Source organism: Cryptotermes secundus, unplaced genomic scaffold, assembly GCF_002891405.2.
Source record: "Cryptotermes secundus unplaced genomic scaffold, Csec_1.0 scaffold55, whole genome shotgun sequence".
Taxonomy (NCBI): domain Eukaryota; kingdom Metazoa; phylum Arthropoda; class Insecta; order Blattodea; family Kalotermitidae; genus Cryptotermes; species Cryptotermes secundus.
The window spans coordinates 299,069-311,889 of NW_019740654.1; the positions used below are offsets into that span (position 1 = coordinate 299,069).

General features: G+C 38.0%; 1 protein-coding gene across 15 annotated transcripts in view; it reads right to left on the minus strand.

The window, feature by feature from the left end:
* Positions 1 to 12,821, minus strand: part of LOC111872345 (gastrula zinc finger protein XlCGF57.1) — a 151,316-nt gene that overhangs the window by 94,414 nt on the left and 44,081 nt on the right. Inside the window, exon 6 of one of the 15 annotated variants that reach the window (XM_023866129.2) lies at positions 4,855 to 6,054. The exons of 13 other annotated variants lie outside the window; for them this stretch is intronic. In XM_023866129.2, the coding sequence (XP_023721897.1) occupies positions 5,049 to 6,054 (1,006 nt within the window). In that variant the 3' untranslated portion in view covers positions 4,855 to 5,048. Of the gene's footprint in view, positions 1 to 4,854; positions 6,055 to 10,506; positions 11,941 to 12,821 lie in introns of those variants that run through there. One more of the 15 variants, XM_023866126.2, reaches the window with a different exon arrangement.

Genomic DNA, 12,821 nt, shown 5'->3' on the forward strand with positions numbered 1-12,821 from the left:
CCCCCGGCAGAACACGGGTGCTGCATGTAACAAGCGTGCCAGTAAATGTTAATGTCCACCATTACTGGGCCACCCATTTAAAACATTGTGCTGGAATTCATAAAATACAAACAAAACTCAAGTGTCCAACTCCAAATCTGTTGCAGTGTCTATTCATTCATGCACTATGTTCCCTGTTGCACCATCCTCAAATTGCTTTCCCATCATCTGATAATTTCTTTCATTTGTTACACACATATAAAACACTATGCACATTACTCCTCTCACATTGTTGACAACTCTTCTGCACACAAGAGAATATAACACTCTCTTCTCTTGATGTGACCTGCTGTGAACTAGTATTATGCACCTGTATTTATACACAATACAGGCAACATCTTAGTCCTCCAGAATTCTACAATTTTTATACAAAATGTGATCACCCCATCTGTTACATTGAAAATATAACCCAACTTGTCCATGTAACAAATTTCCTTTTCCGTATCTTGCTACTAACTTCTAATCACCTACCTATATACCACAGCAAAACAGCAATCCTGTGTGTGCTATACTGCAGAATGTTACATGCTGAACACCTTGACAACACAGACAAGAGTTATCTCAAGTGCCTCAAATTGCTGAATAAAGCACCTAGGTTGACTTATGACACAAATCCACAGCTGAAAGCTACTTCAGTTATTCAAGCCTAACTGTTTCTTTTTTCAGCCCTATCACCACCTTAAAGATGCAATTTTATGCCACAAACTGTGGTTTTCCTTTGGCCACAATGTCTTTATATTATCATGTAGGCTTCTCCTTAATGTGCAGTATGAACATAAAATTCCATCAAAATATAATCATCAAGAGTTGAAGTTATATGAAGTAACAGATGAACAATTTTTACGACAGACTTGAAAGAATTATGACTATGGTGTATACTGTACTTCTTTTGGCTTGTTTTAGACTTCATCCATCGTCTGGTATGTAAAAGACAAAGGACCACGATGTTTTGGAGACTGGATCTGTCTCCGTCCTCAGGTGGGTAGGGAAGGCTAAACCTACTCAGTTGGGACCGTTAGAAAGAGCTAGTCTCAATCACTGGAGGTCCAGTGATATCCAGTCTCCGAAACGTTGTGGTGTTTTGTCTTTTACATACCAGACGATGTATGAAGTCCAAAACAAGCCAGAAGAAGTACAATTTTACTAAATTTATTCCACATTTTTACCTGACAAAATGAATGCCTAACAACGGAATGCATTCAGGTAACTAATGTAGCATACTTTCTATTTATTTATAATAATCATTCCTAGCCAAACACCCCTACAAATGTACTCCACACCACAGGTCTACGATCCCTATGGCACATGCCTTCCTCACCTCAGTGCCCTCAAAAGCAAGCACAATGCTATGGAAGCAGTTACCACTGACATTAACTAGTAAAACATAAAATCTGTGCAATAAATGTTCATATTTAATTTTTCTTTTAATCCTGAACATTATCCATCATCTTCCTACCACAGAAGTCTAGATTCAATATCAGGTCAGGTCATGAGGGCATTTTGATGCATGAAGTGGCATAGGGGCAGAATTGCTCCAGATAATTCAGTTTCTCCTGCAATTCTCATGATATGAATTCCTCCAGTTATTAGTAACTCTATTAGCACTATACATTCTCAACACCAACAGCATCATTAAATATCAAACTTAAAAAAACTGTTCATCATTTAGTGTTTCTTCTGCACCAAAAACGCAATAATTTCAAAATGTGGCCCTGCTTGCATCTTTAGGCACAAGAGAGGATTTACTCCCAGTCACTTCACAAGTCCAGTGATTCACCAGCTCATTTCAATCAACCCATCAGACTAGGTCCCCACTTTTGCCTGAAGATGAAAGTAAATCCTGCCTCTGAAATGCTGTGTTTTAGTGAAAAAATATGGGCAATGGTTATACCCAGGTTGACTATGATGATTCTAGTCAAAACTTACTTACTCATGGAGCTGAGCCCTTCTTGAGGAGCCACCAATTCTGCAGCTACTCAAGGATTTCCCAGCATTTTATGGAACCTGAAGATTCATTACCATGTTCACAAGAGCCCTCCACTGGTTCCTATCCTGAGCCAGATCTATCCAATCCATACCATCCCATCATATCTCTCTAAGATCCATTCTAATATTGTCCACCCACCTACGCCTTGGTCTTCCCTGTGGTCTCTTTCCTTCTGGCTTTCCCACCAATATCCTATACACATTCGTCTCCACCGTGCGTGCTACATGACCTGCCCACCTCATCTTCCTTGACTTGATCATTCTAATTATACTTGGAGAAGAGTACAAATTATGAAGCTCCTCATTATGCAGTTTTCTCCAACCTCCTGTCACTTCATCCCTCTTCGGTCCAAATATTCTCAACATCCTGTTTTCAAACACCCTCAGTCTATGTTCCTCCCTTAATGTCAGAGACCAAGTTTCACGTCTATACAGAACCACAGGCAAAATTATAGTTTTGTATATTCTAATATTTATGTCTTTGGACAGCAGACGAGACGACAAAAGGTTCTGCACTGAATTGTAGCAGCATTACCCAAGTTCAATCGCCTCTTAATTTCCTCATGAATCAGGTTTCGATCTGTTATCGTTGTTCCCAAATATCTGAACTGTGCCACATTTTCAAAACATCTGTTTCCTATCTTTATGTCATGATTTTGCCCTGCATTTTGGTGATGAGACAGTAACACAGACTTAGTTTTCTCTGTGTTTACTTCTAGACCAACCTCTTCACTTGCGTCAATTAAAGTTTGTGTGTTTTTCTTTATGGTATCTACATTTTCACCCAGCAGTCAAAAACATTTGGAAATTAAATTTTCATATTTTTCACTTTTTCTGATGTAAAGTGCGACACAAAAACAATGCACAATTAATTACTGGCAAAGAGAAGAGTGTCTTAATGGCAAACCTCTTAACCCTTTTACTGAGTATGGCAGAATGTTTCATCATGTTCACACAAAAACACAATAGATATGACGTACCATTATGTACTCTGATTTCAATTTTATACAGCTCTAGAGTGTGACGAGGTAAAGAGCTGGTGTTCTATTGCTCAGACAGCAGTCCTATGCACGACACGTAGCTAATACCTGCCATTTATCCAATTTTCTCCACTGCTGCAGGTGCTGCGGTGTCAGGCTGAGATCGCTCTGTGTGCAAGTTTTCATAAAATGGCACAAAGTGGCATTAAGTGTGTAAATAAGGATGTTTCAGACTTGAACATATATGAATCTCAGAAACTGGCTGTACTGTAAGTATTTACTCGTAGATACATGGCTTTAAAGAAATATTCTAAGTGTGTTATACCACAGCAGATGAAACTCCACTGGCAAGTGGCAAATCTCATGCAATACAAAAGCCCTTATACTAAAACAATACAAAACAAAAATCAGTAGCCTAAATATTTCCGTGAATAAAAAATACTTTACTGCACATACATGCCACAGAAAATGGACAGAACTACAAAAATGCTGCTGGCAAAGATTTTCAGTCTACATAATGTTAAAGGAACTTCATATCATGACTGCCAAAAGCACATCAAATTGGGAAAACTGAAACTGTACTCATAAAGGCAGAGTTCATACATTGCAAGTTGCAAACATAAGCAAATATGGAACAAATCTGTTCACTAGTCCAAAGAAAACTCTCTCACACTGTGGTTACCTTACTTTCAAACATTTCAATGTCCAGAAAACCAAATTAGCTATCAACTGCACTATTTTCACCATCAAAGTACAAGAGCATGTCTTCCTTTGTCATTGGACACACTGGCAGTGGGTGTCAAATACAAAACGTTAACTATAGCTACAAACAAAATAATTTATTTTCGTTTGGGGGAGGAAGCATTTTTGACCATGCTTCAATTAACACCATTCCAACCAATGTATCAACATCACCCAAAGATAATTTGTAACTTAATGCCTCCAGTTAATAAGTGGCATATAATTTACAGCTTCTCTAGCAAATGGAACAACACCAGCAATTAACTTTTAACGTACAGCACTTACATCCCATTCAAACAATATGCAGCAGCAGTGAAAAGCTGCAATTTATTCAGATTTCCAACACTCAATGACGATACCACCGCTACCTTTAATGACGAAACTTCTCACTTTCTAGAAAAGGTGATGTTCAAAATAAAATAAAAGACACTACAGACAGTTTCATATTTTGGCCAAGTTATATGATAAAATAAATGACCTCTTCTTTCAACAACCCACATCAAAGATCAGTTGATTTGATAGCCTTCAAAGAAACATTACAAAAGATATTTTCTAGGGTGGTAGGTCCCCATTCCATTTAATGCCAGTTTTTATAATATTTCTAAATAAATCCTTACCTTAACAATGGCTGGGATATGCTGCTCCAATGTTAGTCTCCATCATCTCTTGATTTAATCTCTATGAATTCCTCCCATATGAACATAACAAAGCAAACTGTACATTCCTTCAATGCTAGAAATAACTGCCTGCTACAAACGCTGATCAGTGATGTGTGAGCAATCACTAACCTTGCAGTCATGAAGTACAGACATAAGTGGGCTATTACTCTCTGTATACTAAGAGATGCAGAGTACTTGAATGCACTAGATAGGGGCACCTGTGCATTACTAATTAACTGTCTGTGCTGCTTTAGTACATCTAAAACTCCCTCTATCCCTAGATCTCAGGTTCAAAATTACTAATATGAAAGCCCATCAATGTACCCTATACTAAGCTAGTTCAATGTAACCTGTAACACATTCTCTTAAAATCCACTGCTTGCAGCAGTCACAGCCACATTCGTTTTGGATTCATCCCCTTGTAAGAATACATAACAGAACTCAAAATCATCAGTTAAAATTAAATTTAATACAAATAAATTACTACACTGAAGTCCATCATTACACATGGTTTTGATTAATGTAAAGGTACATTTCAGTTGTCATGACAGGAACTGTCACCTTTATGAGTTACTTCTTCAAAAGAAAACATATTACCTTACTTACAGAAGTTTCATTAAAGTCAAACATCATCTACACTGCCTCATCTATGATGATTTTTATCGTGGTTCTTAAGGTACCTTTTCTGAGCAAAACGCAAACCACATATAGCACAAACATAAGGCTTTTCATCAGAATGTATACGTCTGTGTCGCCTCATGTCATTCTTAACACCAAAGCCCTTCCCGCAGACATCACACACATGGGGCTTTGCCCCAGTGTGGGTTGTCTCGTGGTTCACAAGGTCTTGGTGACGTCTGAACTTTTTCCCACAGTGAGTACAAGTGAAAGGAAATAGGTCTGAGTGTATTTTTAAGTGTATATACAAGGTGGCCTGAGTTTTGAAAGCTTTGCCACAAGCGTCACATATATATGGCCGTTCACCAGTATGAATTCTACGATGTCCATCCCGAGTTGCTTTAGCAGCAAACATTCTCCCACAGATGTCACAACCATGTTCCTTAATCCCTGCATGCACTTCTTTAAGATGTCGAGCAAGACCAGCGGCCCACCGAAACTGTTTACCACAAACATGACAAGTGAAAGGTTTCTCACCACTATGAATCCTCATATGCACCTTTAAATTCTCCTTCACAGCCAAGGTTTTACCACATAAATTGCACTGATAACCAGGTGGCCGGCATTTATCCAACTCATCCAAATCTGGCTTCTGGTCAACATCACTATCATCATCATTAGTTATTCCATACCACATACTTTCACTATCCAAATCCTCTTTACTTTCCTCCATGTCCCCAACTGTTAGTTTGTGCTGTACTGGAGCCTTCCGATTACAAAGAGCAGTTCTTCTGGAGTAGCTAGAAGTAGGTCTATTGCATACTTCCTGTCGTCTGAATGATCTACCTTTCTTCCTGCCACCTGCAGTGAATGAATTACGTGAATAAGCACCTACTGCTTCACTTCCTGAACTCTGATCATACAAGTCAGCTCTGCTCTCTTCCACTTTGGAGTACTTCAATGTGCATGATTCGTTATGTACAGACTTTTGTTGGAATGCTTTGAATGTCGTACGAAGAGACTGTTGACACCTGCAAGACAAAGTTTGCAGAGTGATTACTGCCGGTCCTGGAAATCTTGTGCATTTGCCAGCAGTCCACAGAAAGACATTCATTCTTCTCTTGCAAATTTTTAGTGATTCTTACTCAACATAATTCATAAAAACGTGCAATATTTATACAGCTTTGAAAGATGTTAAAATGTTACATTTCCTGTTCAAGTACTAGGCAATATGTAAACATTACAAGCTCCTGAAGATGTCCTTCTACAGCAATTTACTATCTGGATTCATACACTATCTTTCTATGGTGTGGGTATACAAGATATAAGTATAACTCAGTACGAGAAATATTTATTACCAATATAGAACATCTCTATGGAGAGAATAAATATTACACCACTCCATCTTAATTCACTGAAACTTACAGATCTGTTTACAAAGTTGTATTATTCATATTAAAAACAATTCTTGTTCACTCGAAATGTCACTATAATAGTCAATGTCGTAACTGTCGAATTTTTCACTTATACCTTGCATATGACTTTCACTGGGGAACTGTTAAATACATAAATTAAATACAAGATTTACAAGAACACAGTAAAAAGTAAAGCTATCCCTGTAACAGGCCATGAAAGCCCATAGGGTTGTGAGACATTGAGGGTCCCACATTATCTAGACAATTGGCTCAAATATGGTGGCAAGGTTGTCAGCCTTACGCACCGGCCGTGCTTTACTCCCCAGGAAAATTCTTTATTTAATTCCTGGTACTCATTTCTGTTAGAGGCTGAGTGAACCCCAGGGCCATACTGCGGCCGGAAGATTAACAAGTACAAAAGCAAAGCACTTATTATTCTTAAAGAAAAATGAGTGTCCTTAAGTAATTATTCACGTGTAATGAAGCAAACATGATGTAAGACAAATAAAGGTAGGAAGTTTTAAGAAACAAATAGGGTAACCCTGCACATGGCCTGCATAATAATAAGTCTATGTATGCAGAACACACTTAAATTACAGTCATGAAAAAGTTAAGAGCACATAAATCTGGGGAACATCTGCTACCATTCAGTATCTTCCTGTCTCAGATCTTAATATATGGAGTAAAATATATAAAACTATAGTTTTACATGGGTGAGAATGCTTTCTCACACTCTAAGAGAAGAATACTGTTTGATGGTGCTTGAAACTGAAGTGCTGAAGAGAATATGTGACCTAAATGAAAGGATGAAACAGAAGATTGGAGAAAATTACACACTAAGCAGTTTGCAATTTGTACCCTTTACAAAATATTTGATCAAACAAAGAATGAGATGGGACACAGAGCACACGTTAAAAAAGATGAGATGTGCATACAAAACTTTAGATGCGAAATGTGAAGACATGAGACCTGGCAGAACTACACAGAGATAGGGCACAGTGGAGCAACCTTAGAAATACACTAATGACCATTCATAGGCTCCATAAAATACAGGAAATTTCATTATCAACTGTGAGAATATCAGTTCCGCAATGAATCTGCTCCACGGAGTTGGACTGAATATAACATGAACTTTTTGTTAATATTGGCTCCTAGATTTTAAAGCACAATCAATCCCAATGAAAATAACTGGGAAAATTTTTATATCCCAGCACCAATCACAATTAGGATTATCAGGATGATGATGACGATCATTTATCAGAAATATGACAAACCTTGGTCTAAAACCTTTTAACAGCTTTTGTACAAGGCACAGTAACAAGAAATACTCAGTTACATTAACTTTAAATGCAAGGCCGCGCCTTAGCTCAAGCGGTTAGTTGCTGGCCTCCCACGATGGCGGCCCAGGTTTGATCCCAGGTCTGGTCAAGTGGGATTTGTGGTGGACAAAGTGACGCTGCAGTGGGTTTTCTCCGAGTACTTCGGTTTCCCCTGCCAATCTTCATTCCACCAAACTCTCCATCATCATAGTCAACCAGGGCAGGCTACAACAGGCCAATCAGTGGCACCGTACCGAGTGGACCCAGTTGGACTCCACCCCCCACTAACAAAATTTTTAATTTAACTTTAAATGCAGAAAATAAATAAATTAAAATAATGAGGAAGGAACATGTTCCTGCAGTAAGTGCATAACGATGGTGCCTTTGTCTTTCCATGGTGTGTCTACTTGCAATGTGTGTTAAAAGACTCAATGTCACGGTCTGAATATTTCATACACTGAACTTTTCACAGCATGGGCCCAATATCATAACCCCATATATCGCTATGATCTTGATGCAACTGGATTTATTTGGCAGGCAACCACCACACCATAAAGACATATAAGGGAGTGGATGTATAAATTCATGTATTCTATACTCTGGCACTAGATGGTGGTGAGTAGTTAACCTCACAGTTAATGCTCAGGGAAAGGGACCCTGGTGCCAACTTAAGAGGCTGAAAGGATGCCAAAGCCAATCTGGATGCTATGGAGAAGATAATACTTAACTAACATACCCTGGCTCTGAATTCATTTGAAACATAATTTAAAACTAGAAAAGAATTTAAATATTACAACAATGCAAGTGACTGGAAACATAAACAAGGAAGTTTGGAAAAATACAGTTTCATGTGTGAAGCAAAAAGAGGTTTCACATACATCATCTGACAGAAGAAAAACAAAAACCAGTAATCAAGTTTGAAAGCAGAGATTACCTAATTTCAGCACCAACAGTGATATGTCGCTAAAGAGTTAGGCAAGCAATGGCAAACACAGTAGTTTTGCAGGTGCAGAATCAAATTTCTGTTACAAAGATATAAGATTTTTAATTCTGCTTTGTGGTATTGAAATATGGAGTATGAATTTAAGTTACAGTTAAGTAATAAAATCATATTTCTCACTGAATGTCCTGCCACTGATAAGAATTTCCCCAAAACTCTTTAAAGAAAAGCAACTCTCCCCATAGCAACAGAAAATGAGTCATGTTTCCTTTAACTTCATTTTAATAACTGCAATTATGTGGCTGCAAAAGCAGACTTCAACACAGAAGAATGGCCAAAGTTTCTAATCAAATGAGCGCACTATAAATGACTAGCAAATTGAACATACTTAATTCTGACATTTGTATATCCACATAACTAGGTAAATATTCCAATCCTTATCCAATATATTGTGGTATATAGGCCAGCTGCTAAACGATGACTATGTAAACAGCAACGGTTTCTGAGCAACGGCTCGGTATACACATTCCTGTTTCTAGGCAGCCAATTCTTAACCATGAAACAGTTGGACTACAACAATGTAAGAGTTGTGTTTTATGCATGATCCACGCCGAGATGTTGCAAGGGAAAAAGTCAGTTGACAGTTTTGTATAGGAGTCTGTGTACGAGAGGACCTGAGTCAGAGGCAGAGGAATAGCCACTGCTGGAGCCTTTATAAGGAAGCATCTAGTAACAGACTGAGAACACAAGATTGTGTGCTCTGGTGAGCTGTGAAGTGTGGAAATAGCAAAAGTTATTTGTAGTTACAACCTGTAAGTGGTCAATAAATCTATTCACAAATCAAAAACCTGTCTACAGTCACACATACTACTTGACAATATAACAAGGTAAAACTGTTTACAGCACTACTACCCGGTGTCCTTTAGGGCTCAGCACTTATTTATGTATATATGTAAATATAATTTTTTGACATCATTTTTTGTCATATATTTTATAATGCAGTATCTCTGACTATACAGTATGAAATGGCGGGTATTTATCCTAGCATTTGCCTGAAGGGATTGAAGAAAACCATGAAACCCTCAACAAGGATAGCTGAGATTTCAATTCAGCAGTTCCCAAACACAGGCCAAAAATATTACTACTGCACCAAACCGGATGGTGCTCTGCTGCTTGATGGATAATATTTTATATCAGCTTTAACATGCACAAGTACTTAATCTTTTGGGGTGTGGGGGGGGTCACCTTTCAACTAAAAACTATATAATGATCTACTCAAGGTAGAAGAAACATAAGAATATGATACAGCTATCCACATTACCTCACATGAAAGTGACCAGTAAGGCAAGTCTGCATCAGCCCAGTTTCCATTATTAATGATAATAATGGGATGAGAGCTTTGTGAACATTCTGAACACTACATTTTTAAATCAAGACCACCCTCTAGCACCAGAACATGATACCAAAACAGCAACTCAAACACGGGACTCCCTATGATTAACTGCTGGAGTACCACTAGCTTCCTGTCTACATATACATAGCAACTGCAGCATTTACAACTCCTTATGCACACCATGAGAGGCTCTTGTAGCCTTGCAATATGCTTTAACCTTTACTGAACACAAGCCAGACTACTCACTAAAATTTCCTTCCAGTATAAATATGTGAAGTCAACATCAGTCCCAAAATACCAACTCTTGTACTGCCTTGAAGATATAGCACAGAAATTGACCACATGCAACTGACACATCACATACACACACCTAAAAACATTTCTATGAGCCATAAATTAATATTGGAGTTATCTGCTTTAGTATCACAGTTCAAACTAAATTAAAATAATTATAAACTGCACTTATTCATCAAACATCCAAATTTGAGAATTTAAAACAGTTAAAAATATATATATATAATTCAATCTTTACAGAAAATCGAAATTCAGATACAATTCAAGTACTAATCTCTCGTCTTGCATGTCGGCTCTTTTCATGATTTTTTAAATATCTCTTTTGTCTAAAAGTCAGACCACACTCTGTACAAACATATGGTTTGTCTTCTGAATGAATAAGTTTATGTCGTAACAACTCCCCTCTCACCCTGAAACACTTCCCACATACATCACATGCATGGGGCTTTTCGCCCGTATGTGTTGTCACGTGAGCCAGCAGCTCCTGACGACGACGAAAATGTTTTTCACAGTAAGAACATTTATGAGGAAATGAATTAGTGTGGATTTTACTATGAATATAAAGAGATGCTTTCGATTTAAATGATTTACCACAGGAGTCACAAATGTAGGGACGTTCCCCCGTATGTATACGGCGATGATCCTCTGTTGTTGCTTTGGAAGCAAAACTCCGGCCACATAAATCACAACTGAACTTCTTTATACGGGCATGCACATCCTTTAAATGCCTTGCAAGACCACCTGAATCACGGAACTGCTTACCACAGATGTGACACGTAAAAGGTTTCTCTCCTGTATGTATACGCATATGCCTGAAATAACTGTCCTTCAGTGAGAAGTTCTTTCCACATTCAATGCAGTGGAAGGTGGTTACCTTTACACGCTTCCTTTTACCTTCTTTTCCACACTCTTCGCCTAATATCACTTCATAATCAGTTTTCATATCATCCTCATCCCAATCTGACTGCAACCACTTGTCATGTGGATCATTCTCAGCTACAAGTCCAGTCTCTTCTGTTTCATTCGTTCTTGGTGGAGTGTGGCATTTAGAATGTCTTTTCAAATCAAACTTTCTAGTAAATGTTCTTTCACAGACTCTACAAAGAAAATTCTTTTTCACAGAATGTTTGGGGTACTGTTTACAATGTCTCCTTGCCTGAACCTTCCTTTCTGGAACATGCTGTCCACTGCCAGAACTTACACTGACTGCAGCATTATGTGAACAATCATTTTCACTGTCACCCTTATCTACGCAAGCATCTGAGTGACCAATAAGCTCATCTATACCCCTAAGTACTGAATCACACTGAATATGATATACAACTTCAGAATGTAACTTAGACATATGAGTCTCCAATTCACTTTTAGTTACAAATACACTATTACAATGTTGACATTTTTGTATATTTCTGGTATTTTCTTCAGCTTTAATCCACACCAATTGATGAGACATATCAGAAATGGTAGTTACGGTGTCCTTCTGCGCGTACATGTTCCTCAATGCTTTTTTTGCTTCCTGGAAAGCTTTGAATGATGTAAGAGGAGACAGCTGACACCTGCAAGACAAAGTGTGCAGAGTGATTACTGCTGTTGGTGCCATCATCTCACTTGTCTCTCATCATTTTATGTTGAGATCCAGGTTTTCCATGCACAGGTTGCCATCTGTAAGACGTCCTTTTGCATAAGGCAAATTTTGTTCCCCAGCTAAGAATTTTACTTTCAGGTGTAAACCAGTATCGTTATGTGCTTTACATGTCTAATGCCACAAACACAAGAAGTCATTTCTCACATTCCACACGATCAATATCACAAGTAATACATTCGTGTAAAATATTAATTTATATTTTACTCTTACTCGTCTACTTCTACGTGGCTGTAAAGGTGAGTTGCCCACATTAAGGGAAGAAGAGAAACTGACAGTCACTGAGGTCAGGTTGTTAGGTATAATAATTGGATAGAAGTAACTGAGGGCTGGAGGATACTGCATAATGAGATGCTCATAATGTGCTCTTCACCAATTATTATTATGATGAACAAATTGACAAACATGATATGGACAGGGCATGAAATATGCATGAGAAATGTACAACATTTTAGTAAGAAAATCTGATCTTAAAAAAATAGATGGGAGGATTACACGTATGTGGGTCACAACAGCAACAAGCAAACAAGGTAATGCATGTTCACCTTCCATAACAAGTGAAGAACTTCTGCACCACCTAATTATTTGCTTCTCAATGAGGGCTCTAGTCCACAGTTAATTCACTGTCTACTCTGTTATCAGAAATCCTGTGTCTTGAAGTCATAATAAAAACAACTACCAATTAAAAATTGTTATTCAACATTTTAAGTACACTGCCTTTTCAAATGGGCAGTGTGCAGCCCAATGGGATTCTAACGAAAATAACTACTGTAAACTGTACACTTTAAAAAACTG